The sequence below is a fragment of the Colletotrichum graminicola genome, assembly GCF_000149035.1.
Source record: "Colletotrichum graminicola M1.001 genomic scaffold supercont1.6, whole genome shotgun sequence".
NCBI classification, from domain to species: domain Eukaryota; kingdom Fungi; phylum Ascomycota; class Sordariomycetes; order Glomerellales; family Glomerellaceae; genus Colletotrichum; species Colletotrichum graminicola.
In genome coordinates this window covers 764,876-783,880 of record NW_007361010.1, presented here as the reverse complement: position 1 = coordinate 783,880, position 19,005 = coordinate 764,876, and the positions used below count along the sequence as shown (strand labels likewise).

Sequence of the window (19,005 nt, the reverse complement as noted above, 5' to 3'; positions counted from 1 at the left end):
AGGCCTTGCCACCACGCCGAGTGCCTGGCTTTACCACAGCAGCGCACGACAACGGAACTTTCGCCGGGCATGTATTTATTTGCTGGTTCGGCCTTCGACGTTGGATTGTCGTGCCGCTCAGTGGCCGTCAGCCCGGGGTCCCGTGTGGGTCGACTCGAGCCGCCAAGCCGGGAGTCGCTGCTCCGTCCGAGTGCCTGCCTACTCGTCAGGCACTCAGCTCCCTTACAAAAGAAATAGGTAGTTAGGCACCTACCTACGCGGAGTCCAATAGAATCGCCCGTTTTTTTTCTGTCACCATCAAGAAAAGTGGAAAGGTCGGTTCGGGGGTTTATTTTTATTTTTTGGATGCGCGCGGTGGTATTACCTGCCTTAGCGGAATGCGCCGCTGCGTAAAACTCGCTGCATCTGATCCGTGCACAGGCTCAGTCCTAAAAAGGCGGGGACGGCGAGTTCCTAATCGGGCATTGACGACCAATCAGAACGCCCCGGGCTATGCGTTCAAAGGACGCCACCAATTGCGTCTCCTTTGCTTGCTCGCCTTAGAGCCTCTTTTCCGGGATATAAGAAGGAACCGCGGGCTCCTGGACAGACGGGGCATTTCACCCTCATCATTGCCCTCATTGTTGAATAAATACGCACACGATACAAGATGTCGCAGACCGCCGACCACGAGACCGTCGAGGTCATGCCCGAGATCCGCACCAAGCAGGAGCCCGTCGCCAACAACCGGAAGGTCACGGTTCTCCTCGGCGACAGTATACGCGTATCCCATGGCGGCAACAGGGATGTCCTGTCCATTCAGCTGAACCGCACCGTTCGTGTGCCCGACAACAGAGACACCAACAACCTGCCCCCCGGCATGGGGAACTTCCCCCTCTTCAAGGTTCGCGACTTCGCACACAACATGCCCGAAGACATGGCCAAGAAGGGCGGCGTCTTCTTCCCCATGTACCAGCGCGAGGCCATGTGGATCGGCTTCTCTTCCAGGGCGCCGTTCGCCATCAAGATCTACGTCGGCGGCGTCAACGCCGTCTCCGGATTCCCCATGACAGAAAACGAAAAGACCAAAGAGAAGAGACTGAAGATGCTCAGCAGCGGGCAGCCGATTCAGGACTATGTGGTGGTGCCTGAGCAAAACTGGCTGGATGGCATCGTCTCCGAGGACGGCAAGATCCGACAGTTTGTCGCGCAACCCAAAGGGTCCGGCTTCTCCGTCGAGGCACAGGTCACCGGGGATGAGAAGGTGGGCGGCATCCAGATCGAGCTCATCCCCGTCAAGAAGAACTTGCCCGCCGAGTTCGATGTTCGATACCAGAATAGGGACTCCGAGGTCGTCACCCGCACCTTCAACCTCGCCGAGAAAAGCCTCACCACCGAGAGCACCTGGAGGGACGTCAAGAAGCTGGTTAGTGCTGAGTTCGATATCGCCGTCGAGGAGCAGGTCCTCAGCGATTACGGAAACCGCGCAGCTTCTGGCCACTTCGGGGCCGCATTCTTCGACTTGTCGGACGATGCCAAGCTCGGTGACGTCTACTTTCCGCCCAAGTTCTCGACGCTCAGTGTTAGCCATCAGTCCCCGCAGCATCGGGGCGCCATGAGATACGGAATGCGGGCACGCTGCGGTGGGCCCCCGATGGTTATGATGGCTGCTGCTGCTGCTGCTGCCCCACAGGTGATCGCGGAGACAGGTCCGGATGGGGCCGCGCTGCTCGAGCACAGTCCCAGTAATCGAAGCAAGAGCAATCGAAGCATGGCCCCGCCCGCGCATGCAGCACCCCCGCCGGAGGTCAAGGAGATGGGCCTCGCGGCTGGCGGCCTCATCAAACAGACGATAGAAGCCGACACACACCCTGCCAATATCTGGGACGTCGAGGCCTCGGTGATGGTGAACCTCCAGATTCTGGACGTCGAGTCGTTCAGCGCCGTCACTGGCCAGCCGGCCCCCGACACGCCTATCAATGCCCAATCGTACGCCGAGAGCGGCTGCCCCTTCTTCGAGATCTGGGGCGAGGAGAAGAGCGGCATCAAGGGCGACTTTGCCGAGGTCAAGAGCGTGGCGCAGATCGAGGCCGAGCGAGCTAGGGCCGACAGCAAGACCGTCGTGGACGAGGAGAGCGTGCCGGTGCGGGTGTTGCAGCTGGGTCACTTCAACAGCACCTTCCGCCCCGTGGAGATTCTCAGGGAGGAGCTCGAGGGGCTTGGGCTGAATGAGTGAGTCCGGGTCATGCTATCTATATTATTGAATGTCACATGGACCTCCTAGAATAGACCAAACGTCCCGCATTCCAACGTCAGTGCAATGGCGACACCTGGATGTAACAAGGTTCCCGAGTGCAGCCGGCACCAAAGACCGGGATATAGCGAGCTTGGTATGTGAAGCCCCCCCTGCAATGTCGCCCGCCTTCCTATAGTCGTTAAGGAACAACAGACGGAGACCTTTGCGACACTTCATTATCGCTCGGACGATGGGCATCTCCGCGTCCAGCCCAGTACGGGCATCTTGACGACGGCATCACGTCATTCAACTCGCTCATGAGGGTCTAAATGGGTTGTATTGAGATGAACGTGACAACCTGTCTTCCTCTACCCCAAGGTTGAAACCGCCCTCACGACAAGGGGGAAAAAAGGGGTATCTACAAGAATGGTATTAACAGTCGCAACGTGCGAAGATTATATGTATATTGCATCTCATCGGATGCCAATAGCCGTCGTGTTCATGACCGACGGTATATCCCTGGTGAGAGCGCCGTCTCATCTCCGCCTTGGCGGCCACGTGTTTGTCCCAGTATCACGAGACCGCCCCAGCCGAAGCCGCCCTTTCGGGACCCAGCTCTTCTACCTTCTCATATCGAAACGCAAACCGAAACAAAAGGACCAATAAATAGTTCCATGACCGAGAGACTCGGACCATGTGACGAATAGAATTACAAAGTTTGAATGCTGGAGAATGTCGAGGGTATCATGGCGCTTACTGCAAAATCAAAGAACTCAAAGCATGACTCGTAACCGTCGGCGCCGGCCGCTTCGCCGTCGTCCCGCCGACGGACGCCGAGAATGACCTATAGGAAGTTATAGGCAGTGGCGAGGGCTAGCATCGTCGCCGTGAGGGTCCAGGACGGCGCCGACAGCACCGCCATGCTGACGGCGGCCAGGAGCGTGTCATTGACGTACTCGGGGCCGCACATCGTGTTGACCTGCGCCGCGGCGTCCTCGTACGTTGACGCTATGGGGAGTTTGCGGTTCATAGTGTAGGTCTGGAAGATGTCCATGGTCCGCTGGAGACACGACCCGCAGGTGGGGTTCGCGCTCGCGGGGAGAGTCATGTTGAGCGGGAGGTAGTAGAAGTAGACGTTAGCGGGCGTGGTGAGGTTGGTGACGGCGTTGGCGAAGCAGTACATGGACGTGTCCGGGTCGGTGAGGCAGGTGGCCTTGTACAGCATCTCATACGACTTCAGGCCGAGGTAGGCCTGCATGACGATAGGGTTACCGCTCTGGTAGTCGGAGCCGCAGTTGGAGTCCAGGGTGAGGTTGCCGGCGACGCCGTTGAGAAAGCCGGTGCAGTATTCGACATCAGCGCTGCAGGCGGCATCGAGCACACGCACGATGCTCAGAAGCTGCTTTTCCGCCTGGAAGAAGGATTCAGAGCCCTACGCGAGTTAGTTGACGACGTACACGGCCCGACGACTTGCACATACCTGGAGCAGAATGGAGAGCGGGTAGCATTTCTTGAAGTTCTGATTCGTAAGGAGTGAGTTGATGAAGCGCGGGCAGGAGGCGCCGTCGTTGCTGGTGAAGTTGAAGGTGAGGCTGGTGTCGAATGGCGAGGGCAGTGGCGACGAAAGGTCCACCGTGGCAGCGGGAACCGTCACGGAGACGGTCAGTGTCGTGGGTTGGAGGGTTGCTGTGCCAGCAGTGGTTGGCGAGGGCGTGATGCTCTCGTCTCGCTTCTTCAGCTCGGCGTACTCATGTGGGACCATGGTCCAGCGGCCTTTGACCATGATGGGCGTGCGGTCGTCGACGACAAGGGAGTCCATGGGAGGCATCGCCGCAGGAGCGGTGATTAGAGCCGGTAGGGCGTCGGATGAGGGCGTCGAGGCCAGCGCTGTGGAGGCGATGGCAAGGGAAAGGAAAAGCCATAGTGACCGCGGCGGGCGGATGGATAGTGAAGGCATGGTGAAAGAGGCGGGTGCCATCATGATGAAGCTGCGGTACGCAGGTGCAAGAGACAGGACATAATCCTGTCCTGGGGCGGGCGGCAAGTCGAGTGAGAAGGCCAAAACGGACGGTGTCGCGCTGGTCTCTTGGGGAACCCCACGTTGATCGGCGTTGATTATCTCTAGGGGGCGATCGACAAGATCACGCAAGCGATGGTGGATAATTAGATGGCACCAAGGAAAAACAAGAACACCCCTCCACTGGGTGCGGGTGGGTTGCGAGGCTGTTGTCTACCAACGAAGGTGACTGATTAACGAACGGATTCGGTCAAAGATGACCGAAGAGTCTTGAAGAGTCGTCTCGACGTCGGCTGGAGGTGATGCTTGGAAGCTCTTTGGCGGATAAGCGTCGGCCCAGGAGGTTGTGCAAGTCAACAGTTGTTCGATGGTCCTCCACCACAGTCGAATCGTCGGTCGTCAGGCTCGGTTGAATTTGGTGAGTTGGCCAAGTAAGCAAGCTGGGGCTCTTGAAGGGCGGCGACGATCCCTGGCTGGCGAGGGAGGTGCAGAGGTTATGAAGGAGGCGACAAAGTGGACGACGAGTGGGTGAGGTGTGGGAGGGGGGTAAGATGGCAACAATATCGGCTTACCAGGCTTCGTCCTCGTGGTGGCAGGCGTGGTAGGCTGGGCAAGGAAGCAAGCAGGGTCCAGGGGTGATGCAGCTTCGCACCATGGTGGAAAACCAGGAACAAGAAATAAACGAGGTGGGCTGTGAACGGGCCAATTCAGCGGAGCACGGGCGATGGACAGGTAGCCGGGGGGACAAGTCGTATTATTCCCTAACGGATGGATGGGTGGGCCGGCCCTGAAGGAGCTTTTTTATTTATTTGTTTTTTACGTCCCTTCCTCCCCTTCTTCCATTGCGTTGCGTCGCGTTGCGCTGCGCTGCTCTGGATGGTGCACACACTTGGACTGGGCCCAGGCCCGGGAATGGACCGGCCACCCTTGGCTGGAGGAGACAGGGGTAGCCAGGCGAGGGGGAGATTTGGCGTCGGGTCCGGCCAGCATAAGCCAATATTTATTTGCATCTGCCGCCGCCTCCCCGACAGCCCAATGGGGGCGTCCCCTCGGTCACCACCAGCGCCAGCACCTGCATTAATCAGGTGCACGTCAGATAGCGTGGTTTTTATTCATCGAATTTCTTATTCCTGCTCTGAGGATGAAACTTCTTCCCTTTGCATCTGCCTGCGTCTTCGTCCAATGTTGGACCCATGACAGCAGGTTACGCAGTCGAAACCTTGGAACCTTGGGCACTCGAGTTGACGTCGTACCAACTTCATGGGACCCGCTATGCAAACTAAGGTCCGGATTATGAATGCCGGAATATACATCCGGCGTGACACTCCCGAGGCGCACGAGCAAGGAACCACAATGGCCATAATAGGTGCGCTGCATATAGGCAGGCAGCGCGATGGCACGGTGGAAGATAAACAGTCCCATCATGGTGCAATCTTCCAGGGGAGGGGCCCAAGACGGATGGCCTGCCTCGGCTGCAACGCAGGGGAGGACGGAGGTGGTTGCCAGCATTCGCGAGGGTGGTTGACTGGGCATGCCAGCGGAGGGTCTAGAACTCTACTACTACTACTATGTAGTATGGTTCGTGGGCATCGCAGGGTTGCAACGAGGGAGGAGCGGCAACGGCCTTTGATTGGTACCGGGCTGGAACGGGCAGCACGCCAGGCTGGGGTTATTGTCTTTGATGGGAGGCCGGCCGATTCTGTGGTACTCCAGAATCACGACCCAGGAAGAGGCTAGCAAGTAAATCCAAGACCCAGCCGACGGGAGATGGGCCCGCCATGCTTCCCCTCTTTGGGAGCGTGCATTGTGCTCCAATGTCCGACTCTCAGTTGCTGCGCCTAAAGTTGTGGGGGCGGATCCCGTTCATGTGTCTTCAGGTGAGAGTCCACAATGTTGCCCACCTGGCGCAACTCTCCTGACTTGACAAGAACTGAGAGCATCCGCGTTGCTACTGTTACTACTTCCTGCCAGCAGCGTGCGCGGAGATCGGCCACCGCACTTTCTGCACCGGCATCGCGTGAGCTGTGCGACCCCGTCAGCAGTACCACAGCACACTCGCATCGCGGCGTTGGAGAGCGCAACCCACCCGTCGCCATGGGCGAATGAGGGAACCCCAGCGGACCCACAGGCTGGCGTGATCCAGATGACTGTGCAGCGTGCATACACTGGGCGCGAGGGGTTTGGCGAAATCACAGCAAGAACAGTTAATTAAATTGGAAGGTGCTACGCCGGCTGGGGGCCAATTGTAGCGTGGCTTGTCATCGGGGGAAGGTGGGGGGGGGAGGCGGGGCATGTGGATACTCGACAGCCAGCAAGCAATACTCCGTAATCAATGTCGTCTTTCCTCGTTTAGGCCGCACCGTTCGCCATCTGTGTCTATAGCTTATCTTCCCGGCGATGCATTTGGAGATGGGGGTCCTTCCTGACTAGGCACTCCGTACGGATACATTACCCAGGTAGCAATTGTAACGAACTCTGTGAGGGGTTTTCCTGGTTGTCGACTTCTTGTCATGATTCAGCAGCTCTCCTATCCGAGCTTAGTGCTACTAGGCCCGAGACTTGGTATCGCGCCCTAAATTACTTACTGCTGTTCGGCTCGCCCTCGGACGACGATGGCTGTCGATGAGTCGTCGTCATCAATATTGGGGCCCTGGGCATGACAAAGTCAAATACAGCAAGAAAAGGGAAACCGGCTATGGAGTACCCAGTCTTCCTTCTTGCTACCATCGGATGCAGCGGCCCGGTAGTCGGCCAACTTGATTCATTACCGCCATCGGCTCCTTGCAGGACGGAGTCGCTCCCTCCAGCCTTCGAGAAGTCTCGGCCCACCAACCAGTATTTGCTGAGAGTGATACAGCTCACCTCAAGTCGTGCCACCCGGCCATCCTCATACGCCGATCAACCCAGCAGGAGCGGCATCTTACATCGTTGCGTGTTTGAACATCACGCAGCCCCGAAAGAGGCGGGCCCGGCTTGGCTGGCTCTGGCTCGCCTCCTCGACTCCGATTCTCCTTGGGTCCCCACCGCGGCGGGCTAGTGCCCCGACGATGCGAGGTCTATCAAGTCGGCTTTCGCGGCGCCTCTGCTAATCGGCGGGTACCTGCGCCTCCCCTCATGCTGTCACATGGAAACCGCTTAAGCTCTTGCCCGTGTGGCGGAATTTGTGCAACGGCGCCACCGATCGCGCTCAACCGAGAAAGGCAGCCGGCGGGCGCTCTCGACCGACGACTGACCTGTCCCCCTATGCCAGCCGTTGGGCGTTCCAGGACACCAATGCCAGCATGCCACGCATCGTCTGGCTCGGCCTTCTCATAGATGCGCCTCCGTGTCAACACCCCACTGGCACCCAGCCGTGACTGTTTGTTGCCTCCCTCCCCTCATCCACCCGACGCCCACAGGCGGCTCGTCGGCTCGCGCGCATGTTGCACGAACACGAAGTGGTTTGAACAACGTCGTTCGGCGCCAGCCGTTTCCGTCTGGTCCGGCAACAGACCGGACTCCTGTAGAACGTCGTACAACTCTGTCCAGGCCGGTCTCAAGGGCCACGGCATCGCAGGAGGGAGGGAGTTCCGAAACAAACACCAAAGGTTCAGGACACGAAGTCGCCAAAACATTCGGTGGCTGGAACCCTACACTCCCTACATGTCTGGCGGCGGTTCGTAGGGCCAATGTGCATGCCGTCAGTTTTCGTTACAGGGACCTCAAGACATGTCTCACCGCCACGCTTTTCTGCGACACATGTCTGGCACGAGTTGGTCCAAGCGAGCCGAGACGGGCGATGAGCACACGGCATCGCCAGTGACATACTCCTCGATCCATTTCCATCACAGGCCAGGCTGGCGAGGGCGGAAATGCACCGGGCTCGGCGGCTCGGCAGCCCGGCTTCGGCTGGTTACGTGGATAACAGCCGCCGGGACGCATCATCATCTGCCCTTGCCGGGGCCAAAGACTGGCAGTTGCACAGCGCTCAAGGTCGTGTTGATGGGCCGTTCGAGGACGAGAGATCGAGAACGTCACCGCCGCTACTGAGATCGTAGCCGCGCGGACACATGACGTGGCCCCCCATATGGTATGCAAGCCGCCCGGCCCGAACGGCATCTTCAGGCAGTACCGTAGCAAGGCTGCCGGCTAGCCTTGGCTTTTGGGCTCGTATACACGAATGCTTTGTTTATGCGCTCGAGAGCATCGTCCTGAGCCGTGGGCCCTGGACTGCCGGTGGCGAACGATCTAAGCACGTTGCTGGGGAAGACAAGTGGTCGTTAAAAGATTGGATGACTTCTTAGTAGTTGGGTACGACGAGGTCGCACTGGTGGAGGAGAGAGTATAAATTCTCAACCCTGCCCGTGGAACCAAGTTAAACATACAGCTGCTCGACGTCTATCTAAGTGGCCAGTCTAAACCACTATCACACACCCCTGTCCCTTGTCATTAAAAAATAAAAATAAAAAACGCCCAACAATGCAAAATAGACATGGATCAGCGTCGCGATCCGGATATCTCGGAGATAGCATGACAAATGCGATTCACACTAAAACAAACATCCCCCCCGCGCGCGCGCGATCAGGCACTCTTCTCCAGTGACTGCAGGTTGACCAGCTCGGCGTAGCGGCCGTTTTGCTTCATCAGCTCGGCGTGAGTGCCCTGCTCAACGATGCGTCCCTGGTCAAAGACGTAGATGATGTCGGCCTTCTGGATGGTGCTGAGCCGATGCGCAACGGCGATGGTCGTGCGGCCCTTGGCGGCCTTGTCGAGCGCGGCCTGGACGACGTGCTCCGACTCGGAGTCCAAGGCCGACGTCGCCTCGTCCAGCAGCAAGATCTTGGGGTCGCGGATGAGGGCACGGGCGATGGCGATGCGCTGCTTCTGTCCGCCAGAGAGCAGGGCGCCCTTGCTGCCCACCACCGTGTTGAAACCCTCGGGCATCGAGACGATGAAGTCGTAAATGTTGGCCTCACGGCAGGCAAACTCGATGGCCTCGTCCGTGACGTCGCTGTTGGCGCCGAGGATGATGTTTTCCCTAATGGTGCCCTGGTACAATGTGGGCTCCTGGCTGACAAGGGCGATGAAGGAACGGTACTCGTTAACATTGAGCGTGCTGATCTCCTTGCCGTCGACAAAGATGCCGCCCGCGAGGGGGTCGTAGAAGCGCTCGAGCAGAGCAATGGTCGTGGACTTGCCGCAGCCAGAGGCGCCGACAAGGGCGACGTACTGTCCCGGGTGGACGACGAGGTCCAGCCCGCGGAGGACGGGTTGCTCGGGCCTGGTTGGGTATCTGAAGTGGACGTCGCGGAACTCGAGGGTGCCGTCGACGGCGTCGAGCTTGGCTCCCTGCTCGGACCAGGTGTCGATGGTCGGCTTGCGGTCGAACAGCACCTTGAGCTCGCGGGCGGCCTGGTGAGCCTTGCCCATGTCCGGGGCGAACGAGAAGATGGACCCGGCGGACTGGGCGCCGAAGATGACGGACGAGAAGCAGACAAAGAACTGGAACATGTTGTACTCGCCGTCGGCGATGAGCGTGCCGCCGTACCAGAAGCCGAGAGCAAAGGCCAGGAACATGAAAGATTGAGACGCGGCGAACAGCAAGCTGGACTTGAGAACGGAGATGAGGCTCGCGCGCTGCTGGATGGCCAGGGACTCCTGGTACTGGCGGATGACGTCGTCCTCACGCGTGAGCGAGGCGACGGTGCGGATCGCGGAGATGGCCTCGGACGCGTAGCTCGCCGAGTTGGAGTAAGCCGCCTTGGAGCGACGCTGGAAGTGCGCGAGCATCCAGAAACGGAAGAAGCCGCAGCCAATGAGGATCGGGATGGTCGCGGTGCAGACGAGCGCGAGCTTCCAGCCGATGGAGATGGCGAGGGCCAGGGCGGCAATCAAGGTCGTCGACACCATGAGAAGGGTGCCGAGGGTGACACCGCTGAGCCCGGCCAGGTGGGTGGTCTCGGTGGAGAGGAACGAGGTGAGTGCCCCGGCCGTGTTTTCCTCCTTGTCGAAGAAGGCGACGTCCTGGCGCAGCATGGTGCGGAAGGCCTGGTCGCGGACGCGGTGGATGAGCCTCTCAGAGCACTTTGCAAAGATGACGCCCTGGCTGACGAATGCAATGAACTGCACGCCGGCGAGCATGAGGTACATGGCACTCCAGAAATCCGAGTCCTTCTTTATCTGATGGCGGACAGCCTCGGGGGTGCTGTCGGTAATGGTAACCCCCAGGGTCGTGATCTGCTTGGCGAAGAAGACGGCCTGGGTCGGGTTGCCGCCGCCACAGATGATGGAGAAAAGGAGACCGAGGAGCATGAGTTTCCACTCCTTCTTGTTGAAGGAGGCGATGAGCTTGATCAGGGTCCACAGGCTGTACTTGGCCTCGCCCTCCTCCGCCCGGTTCTGCAGGGCAATGCTCGACTGGGACTTGGAGGTGGTGGTGCGTTGCATCTTAGCCGTCATGTCGTCTTCAGGGTCGACGACGTAGCCCTTTTCAGAGACGCGGGATTTCTCGCGAGCGAGCTCGTCATCCTTGGCGTCAATGGCCTCTTGCTCCTCGGGGCTCATTTCGTTGACGCGGGCGATGTTCTGAGCGGAAACGAGGTTACAGTAGGCACCGTTCTTGGCAAGGAGCTCATTATGGGTGCCCTGCTCGACGATACGGCCGTTGGACATGACCACGATGTTGTGGGCATCCTTGATTGTCGACAGGCGGTGGGCAATGGTGATGGTGGTGCGGCCCTCGGCAGCAACTTCGAGGGCGGCCTGCACGACGCCCTCCGACTTGGTGTCGAGCGCGGAAGTGGCCTCGTCGAGGAGGAGAACTGCAAGGTTAGCCGGAATTCGTCGTCTCTGCTGGCCGGACGGACTTACTCTTGGGATCGGACACGACGGCGCGAGCGATGGCGATACGCTGCTTTTGACCACCGGAGAGGAGAAACCCGCGCTCCCCGACGTTCGTCATGTAGCCCTCGGGAAGGCTGCTGATGAAGTCGTGTGCGTTGGCCATCCTGGCGGCGTTCTCGATCAACTTCTTCCGCTCCTCCTCGGTGGCCTTCTCGTGCCGGGTGCCGATGAGGCCGTACGCGATGTTCTGGTAGATGGTGGTGGCGAAGAGCGTGGGCTCCTGGCTGACGAGGGCCATCTGTTGGCGGAGCCAGCGCAGGTTCAGAGTGCTGATGTCGTGGCCGTCCAGATACACGGACCCGCGGACGGGGTCGTAGAAACGCTCTACGAGACCAACAATCGTACTCTTGCCGGAGCCAGACGCGCCGACCAGAGCCGTGGTCTTGCCGGCAGGAATGGTCAGGCTCACGTCCTCCATGACGGTAACCTCGGGGCGGGATGGGTAAATGTGCTTGATGTTCTCAAGACGGATGGAGCCCTCGAACTTGTCGAGCTTGATGCCGTCCTCGGCCGACGGGTCCAGCGGGGAGGCACGGTCGATGGTATTGTAGATCTTGGCGGCGGCGGCGAGGGCGGTCGTAAAGGCCTGCGCGTTGGGCGCGACATTTCCGAGGTTGAAGGCACCAATCATGACGGACATCATGATGATGAGAATATCGGACAGGGGAATGCCGTCCTCGACGAGGAACTTGCTTCCCTGCCAGAAGGCGAGGCCGTAGTTCAGATACAGGATGGTCATCATAAGGGCGACCATGATACCGATGGCGGCCTTGACCTGGTAGCCGTACTTCTCGGCCTTGGTCAGATGCACGTCGTACTGCTTGGCCAGGCGGTCCTGGGTGCCGAATGCGACGGCGTTACGGATGGAGCTGATGACCTCGTCGGCGAGACTGCCCCCTTGGGCGTAAGACTCGATCGACTGCTTGCTGAACTTGACGACGAATCTCGAGGCGCCGCCCATGCTGAGCATTAGGGCGGCGAAGGTGGACAGTAGGATCAGGGTGAGCTTCCAGTAGTGGACGAAGCCGATGACGAATGCCGAGATGAAGGTTGCGACGGCGGCGAGTGTGAGGCCGACCTTTTCGGAGATGCCGTCCTGGATCAGGTTGGTGTCGGCCGTGATTCGGGTCGTCACCTCGCCGGCGCCCAGCTTGTCAAAAAAGCCAATGTTCTGGCGCATACAGCTCTGTAGGTAGTGCTCGCGGATCTTGGCGCTAATGTGCTCTCCGGTGTCTATTTTGGTGAGCCTTAGTTCGGAGCCAGTTCGGACGATACCGCTAGGGGCGCAAACTTACAGATGAAGCCGACCGTGCTAATGTACTGGCACACAAAGACGCCGATTGCAAGATATACAAAATACAAAACCAGGCTTACCATCTTATGGTTGAAATCGTCCTTGGTGATGATGCCGGTGAAGTAGTTCTGGAAAGTGCCCTGCAGGTTGCCGAAGACGACGGTCATGAGGGGCAGAGCGGCGCCGACGACGATGGACGCAAGAGCGGCGACGGCGAGGATGAGAAGGTCGTTGGTCGAGGAATAACGGTACAGTGTCAGAATGCCGGCCTTGACCTCGGGGGTGAAGACCTGGCGCCTGAGGATGGCGGCCTCGTCCTCGGGGAGGTGCTCGTAGGGGTCATCGCTGGGTTCCTTGGGCGCAATGGCTTTGGAATCGGCCTTTTCGAGGCTGTTGGGCTCAGCGCTCCGGCTCTTGGGCGGGCCGGAGGCGTCCACCTCAGTCGAGTCGCCGTGTGACGATGCCCTGTCCGAGTGGCCATTGCCAGACTTCTCGATCACCTCCGCCGAGTTTTGTTGGGTAACCCCGGCGGGCTTTTCGTTTTCGAGCGTCATGCTGGGGGGTCTTCCAACAGAGCTGCGCAAGACGAGGAATCGGGAGCTGAAGAGGCGAGCTTGTTGTGCAGGTATGCGCGGCGCGCAAGCCAGATGCCGCCACCGACCGTTGATGTTTGTACGACAAGCTCGAAATGACACTTTTTTCTTTTCTTTTTCTTCTCCTATCGCATGGGATGCCGTTGCACAGACATGGGCTTCTCAAGCTGCCTGATGCGCGAGAGGTCAGTTGCAGAAGAAGAAGAAGAAGAAGAAGAAGGGAAAGAAGGAAGAAGAATAACAATAACCGATGACGGTGGAAGCCAGCAAATGTCTTGCAGCCGACCGGATGGAGATGGTCAACAGACGCAAACGAAAAAGGGTCTGGGTGGGTAGACAAAATTGTGGGAAACGATAAACGGGCTCCCCTCGCGACTATTAACAAACCAAGGTTAGATCGAGAAGAAGAGGCGTTCCCACTCGTGTTGCAAGCCAGGATAGGGGATTGGGGCTAATCATCCGTCGTGGCGTTGCAAGAGTGAAGGGAGAAAACTACCTATAAAAGTCCCCGTGAACGGACTGGGGTGTTCACTTTTTGGTATCAACTAGGTAGGTAGGTAGATAGATCATAGATGGGTCTGGGACAAGGACATGGGGCGAATAGTGGGGGGGACCTGGGCCAGCAATAGGTAGAACATGGTGGATGATGGCCAACCGGTGTGGGTCCTGACCTCGCTGTTGTCAACTTCCCGAACAGTCACTAGCCCAGTTGCTACCTGGGCCATTCTTGACCCGCGCCGCAGGCGTGCGTATCTCGACTCGGCAAGGCGCATCGATCGGTGCCTCGGTGGAATAAGAGGTCCGTCTCACTATCAGACGGGCGCGCCCATCAGCTTGGTGCGATAGGAGGGCACGCCGCGAAGAGTCATCGGGGGGGGTGCAATAGCACCTCCACCGTTGTGGTGTTACCATACCTAATGTACCAATAGTGATGACCACCATGTGCTAGTACACTTGGTGCAGTGAATAAGCTTGCAGAAACGTGCGAGGTGCGGTCGACCGGGATTTAGCGGAATCCACAGTCGGGATTGACATTTTGTGCTCGAGTCTGGGGAAGGAAAGCTCTGCGATACGCGGGTACCCTGTACAGATGCATGCGTGCCTACTACTCAAAGTAGTACACACCTCGACCAAGTAAGCTGGCCTCCTGTGCCTCTTCAGTTATAGCAGTCGGTCTGCCGAGGTTGTATTATTTCGGTTGCCCGACCGACGGTGCGTACATGGGACGACGTCTGCTAAGCTTTTCTGGGTCGCTGCATTGTCAAGTCAGCCTCCCTACCTACGCTGCCCGCCCTCTGCGCGTCATGCTAAGGTCATCCGATCGCCAAGCCGACGCACTTCTCAATCAGACATTACGTACCTAAGCCCTCGAACATATTACGAGCTTTTTGTCCGCTCTGTCTCGTCGAGGGGCAGGAGCGGAAGAGGATCTACCGTATCCTCTGGTTAAATTTGCCCACATCCACTCTGGAGGCTAACCGTAAGCGGTATCGCGGCCGCCGGGACGGGTATAGTGCGCTGGCAGAAACAGGGGCCTGTATGTGGCAAAAGCACGGGTTAGTCATGTACGTCAGCAGCGAGCTAGCTGGCAAGGGGGATGAATGGCTTGACCGCCTTCTTTACGGGGCTTAGCATGTGTAGCGGCAGCTAAACCACTTGCCGTTAGCTTGCAGAGTAGATGTGGACGAATTTAACCAGAGGATACGGTACCTGTCGTAGGTACTACTCCGTAAAAGTCTTGCCTAGGTAGGTCGGGTCCGGTTACCGGGTTGAGTCAGTCGGCTGCGCCCTAACGCCGCTTAGCCGCGCTCCCTCGGGGTTCACCAAGCCCGACTTCCGATCCATTCATTTCCTTGCGAAAAGCCCTCTCCAACCCCGGGCGCTAGCTATTTCCTGGTCTGACGGCGGAGATTCGACTGTCCTCTCTCGCAGCGACATGATTACCCCGCCACGCCCACCACCCCCCTCGACATAGATACCTATGGTGTGCTGGACGTGGCCCTGCCCTGCTTATGTCCGGGCCACCCAAGCCGGCGATAGCGTCTTCCGGCCCGATGCTAAGAATGAGATTCGCAATTTGTCACAGGGACGCGCATGCTGAAAGCGGTGGCGGCAGCTAGTGGTCAAAGAAGATTTTGTTGGGTTTACCTAGATGCTCATGTTTAACAGGATAGTCAGAGGTGGGAAATGCCTGCTAAGGCACTAACTAATACAAAGCGGTCCCTCTTAAGATCACACAGGTACACAATATTAACCATGCGCAGTAATAACAAACACAGTAAAAGTACCATGCACGGTGCTCAACTCAATATATGGGAGAAGCCTGCCGTCGCCCAATGGTTAATCGTCCCAATACTAGAATAGCAACTGGTTTGGACGAATGGCTTCAACGCCTTAGCGCAAAGCAGGGATAGGCCTTGGCGTAACCAGGCGTGACCTTCTGGAAGACAAACAAAACCTGCCCGCCTGTACACTATGCGGCCGGACATTGGGCCCTTCGGTGTAGACATGATAGGGGTGTGCAAGACCTGACCATGCGGACATAACACAAGTACTTTCTGCTGCTGACAGTGGGGCCACTACACACTTGTTTCTCGCATTCGCTTAATCACGGACACGAACCGTTTTTCGGATCCTTCTCAACCCAACCCTTTAGCGCCCGGCCTCCTGGCAACGCGTGGAGAACATGTGCAGCGCCGCCTGCTGGGCCTCAACGACTGCCGCTACGAGCTCACCCGGTTTGCCTTCGCAGGCGTCGTCAATCATCCGCAAGTAGTCCTTCCGCTCCAACCCTGGGATGACAACTGGTAAGTAGCCTTGACGAGCGAGGTAATCCTGCATGATCAAGCGGCTGGTGCGCCCGTTACCGTCGGGAAACGGGTGAACGTGAACAAAGTACGCCGTCATCTGACAAGCCAGAACTAGCGGGTGCAGCGTCTTCTCGCGATGCTGCGTGTCGCGCCACTCGAAGAACCGCGCAACGCAGGCGGGGACTTCCTGTGGGTAGGGGAAGATTCGTAGACGATTGCTGCGCACTGCGATGGGTAGGTTCCGATATTCTCCAAGCGGAACGCGTGCTCCCCACACCAGGGTGCCGGCCTTGGGGCATCCGGCCTGGTATCCGCCTCTCGACGCCTCATAGGCCGCCTCGGATTCTGTGTCTCGGATACATACGACGGCGAGATCCCGCACCTCATCCTCGCGGAGTCCCGCCGTGCGAGCCTTTGCTGCCGCGCCCTCGGCGATCCATTGCGATGCGACAATGTGGTTCCTCAGCTCGTTAGTCGCCGAGTCGGTGCCGCCCTCGGTCTTGCATGTAACGATTTTGACAAGCTCGCTACTGGGCATTGAAGCCAGGTCCACGCGTCTGAAAACGCCCATTTGTAACGACTCGAGGATGCGGTTAGCGTCTCCGACGGTCAAATGATTATTCTCAATCATGACGGACTGTTGAGCGTATTCCGAAACCACTGTCTTACTCAGTTCCGCCGTCGGAAGGCTTGTTTTCAGGGCGTCGATTTTGTCCAGCATGCGCTTGTGCTCCTGCTGGAGCCCTACGTACCCTTTTTCGAGGCTGTTGCCGGGCCGGAAGTAGTCTTCCCATATCCGCCCTGAGGACCCGAGCTTGGCGTACTCTGGGGACCCTCTCTGCAGCCGCAACGCCGGTTCGTAGATTTTGGTTAGCAATGCCCGTCGCGCTTGGCGTTGCTTGCTCAAGAGCGCCTTGCCAGACATCTTGAGGCTATCCGTGATGTGATGAACGACGAGGTGGACTCCGTGGGCATGCGACCATTAGCACGAACCTGTTCAAGTCATTTTGCGCGAAAGGGATGCCATGCCTGCTCCCGACAGAGTTAGAGAGGAAGCTGGAAAGCTCAAATGAAATATCGCCTCATCGCACCTGGATGGGTCCCGTAGAGCCCCAACTCGGCAAATGGGCTCCGTGCACGTTCTTCCCTCCATGCAACTGCAGTGCATAAAACAGAGAAATGAGCGATAAAAGGCCCGCGTTGTCTGATCCCTCCAGTCTGACTCCTCGAGCCAAATCTCACACCCGCTACAGAGTACCCGACTCTCCAATGTAATGAATGCCGCAACGGTTACTTCTGGTTGCCACTTTCAGCGTAACCCCCCTGACCGCGGCGAGAGACGCGGTGAGGGGGAGACCGAGGCAGAACCTGGACACTGAAGAGCCTTGGGCACTTGACAGCAACGGACAAGCAACTGAAAGATTCCTAGGAGGGAGCAATAGAGTATATTTGTACACTAGAGTAGACCTGCCTAGGCGCCCTTTGCCCTAAATAGGGACGGCCCGGCGTTAAATACAACAACACAACAACAACAACTTTCAGCGTAAATGCGCTCACAGACGACAGAGGCGAGTGGGACACGACCAGGGATCGTTCGAAGCGTTGTAACCCTGGCGAGAGCGAGCCGAGAGCGAGCCGATGCCGCTAATCTGTGGAGATTTTCAGCGCGTTATGAATCAGTCTCCAAAGACAGATCCATGGACCTGCATTGCTTCGGTGCAACGTCAGGCGCTTTGACAACGACCGCTCAGACCAAGCAAGGACGGACATTTGGTGGTTGTGAAGGGTCATTGGCGATCCACAACCTGGACACCTGTCAAGCCTTCTTTTTTCCATGGAAGCATGACAGACCTGCTTAGATAATCGGATCTGGTGAGCGCCACAAGAAACAGGTGGCCCGCTTCCACTCGCCACGCTACGCCACCTTCATCAAAGACTGCAGCCTCCCCTCGGCACCACTCGATCGGGCAACCAGGCAATAATATCACATCTGTCCTTACACTTATCTACCTTGTTTTGGGCAGGCATTATACACGGAATTACTTTACATCGTCCTTCAAACACGCCACCGGCTTGGAAACGTCGTTTCTCATGCTCTGACGAGGAACATACTCCTCACGTCTCCCGGCAAGCACGGCCCGAACGAGACACAAGGTCGCACTGGGATACACATTTGCAACAAAGAGCCCCTCCACGCATCACCGTCATGCATTGCCCACTCGTCCTCGGCTTGGGGCTAATTCCCTTACTGCCAGGCCTGGCATCGGCCGCAAAGGTGCCGAAGAACGCAATCCTACTCTCCGAGGTCCAGTCCCTCACCCTCCGCGGCGGGGGTGCAAAGACGACCCACCGCCGCGTAGCTGCCGCGCCGCAGCTGAAATGCCTCTCCTCCAAGGCCATCTGCGACTTGCACGACATTGATGTCATGCGGTGTACCAACCAGGGCGCCGGCTACTCCTCCGAGGACATCCAGTGGTCCTGCGTCGCCTCGCTGCCCGAGGAGCTCAAGCTTGGGTCGACAGACGTCATCTGCGAAGGCTACGCCAGCTCCGACGACCCGTACATTCTCCGCGGGAGCTGCGGTGTCCAGTACCGACTCGCTCTGACCGACAAGGGTGAGCGGCGCTACCCGAACCTCGGCAAAGGGGAGGATGGGGATGGCGAGTCGGATTGGGGCGCCTACCTCTTCGGAATCATCTTCGTTGGCGTTCTAGCTTGGATCGTGTACTCGGCATGCGTGGCTGGTGCGCAGAATCGAAGGCCCGGCGGGAACGGGCGCCCGCCGGAGTCTGCCCTACAGAACTTGGTAGGCCCATGCGGCGGTCCCGGAGGTGGCGGCGGCGGATGGGACCCCGGCTTTGGCCAGGACGACGACCCTCCCCCACCGTATCCGGGCACGAAACCCACCAACCAAGGCGGGCAGCAGGGATGGCGCCCCGGGTTCTGGACGGGCGCGGGCGCGGGCGGCGCTGCAGGTTACGGAGCCGGCTACTATCACGGCAGGAACAGCGCGAGGAACCAGTCAGGGTACGGCACCGGCGGCTGGGGTAACGACAGCAGCTCAAGCTCGTGGGGGGCCGGCCCGTCCAGGTCGAACAGTTCATCATCGAGCTCGGCACGTCACGACAGCACCGGTTTCGGATCCACCAGCAGGAGATAGGGAAGGCGATGCCGTTTTGAAGTAGCCATGGAGT

General features: G+C 58.4%; 5 protein-coding genes across 5 annotated transcripts; 2 read left to right on the top strand and 3 right to left on the bottom strand.

The window, feature by feature from the left end:
• Window positions 1-649: 649 nt before the first annotated feature.
• GLRG_02264 (uncharacterized protein) lies at window positions 650-2,215 on the top strand (the record flags this gene model as incomplete). Its single annotated transcript, XM_008092922.1, has 1 exon — window positions 650-2,215. One exon carries the CDS (start codon window positions 650-652, stop codon window positions 2,213-2,215), a length of 1,566 nt encoding a protein of 521 aa, XP_008091113.1.
• An 844-nt stretch (window positions 2,216-3,059) lies between these two features.
• On the bottom strand, window positions 3,060-4,196 carry GLRG_02263 (uncharacterized protein; the record flags this gene model as incomplete). The annotated part of the gene is made up of 2 exons (XM_008092921.1): window positions 3,060-3,647; window positions 3,696-4,196. 2 exons carry the CDS (start codon window positions 4,194-4,196, stop codon window positions 3,060-3,062), a joined length of 1,089 nt encoding a protein of 362 aa, XP_008091112.1.
• Window positions 4,197-8,792: 4,596 nt separating this feature from the next.
• Window positions 8,793-12,962, bottom strand: GLRG_02262 (ABC transporter; the record flags this gene model as incomplete). The annotated part of the gene is made up of 3 exons (XM_008092920.1): window positions 8,793-11,032; window positions 11,082-12,347; window positions 12,410-12,962. The coding sequence occupies 3 exons, from the start codon at window positions 12,960-12,962 to the stop codon at window positions 8,793-8,795; spliced, it is 4,059 nt and encodes a 1,352-aa protein (XP_008091111.1).
• A 2,691-nt stretch (window positions 12,963-15,653) lies between these two features.
• GLRG_02261 (fic/DOC family protein) lies at window positions 15,654-16,736 on the bottom strand (the record flags this gene model as incomplete). Its single annotated transcript, XM_008092919.1, has 1 exon — window positions 15,654-16,736. One exon carries the CDS (start codon window positions 16,734-16,736, stop codon window positions 15,654-15,656), a length of 1,083 nt encoding a protein of 360 aa, XP_008091110.1.
• Window positions 16,737-18,017: 1,281 nt separating this feature from the next.
• On the top strand, window positions 18,018-18,971 carry GLRG_02260 (uncharacterized protein; the record flags this gene model as incomplete). Its single annotated transcript, XM_008092918.1, has 1 exon — window positions 18,018-18,971. One exon carries the CDS (start codon window positions 18,018-18,020, stop codon window positions 18,969-18,971), a length of 954 nt encoding a protein of 317 aa, XP_008091109.1.
• Between the last annotated feature and the right edge of the window lie 34 nt (window positions 18,972-19,005).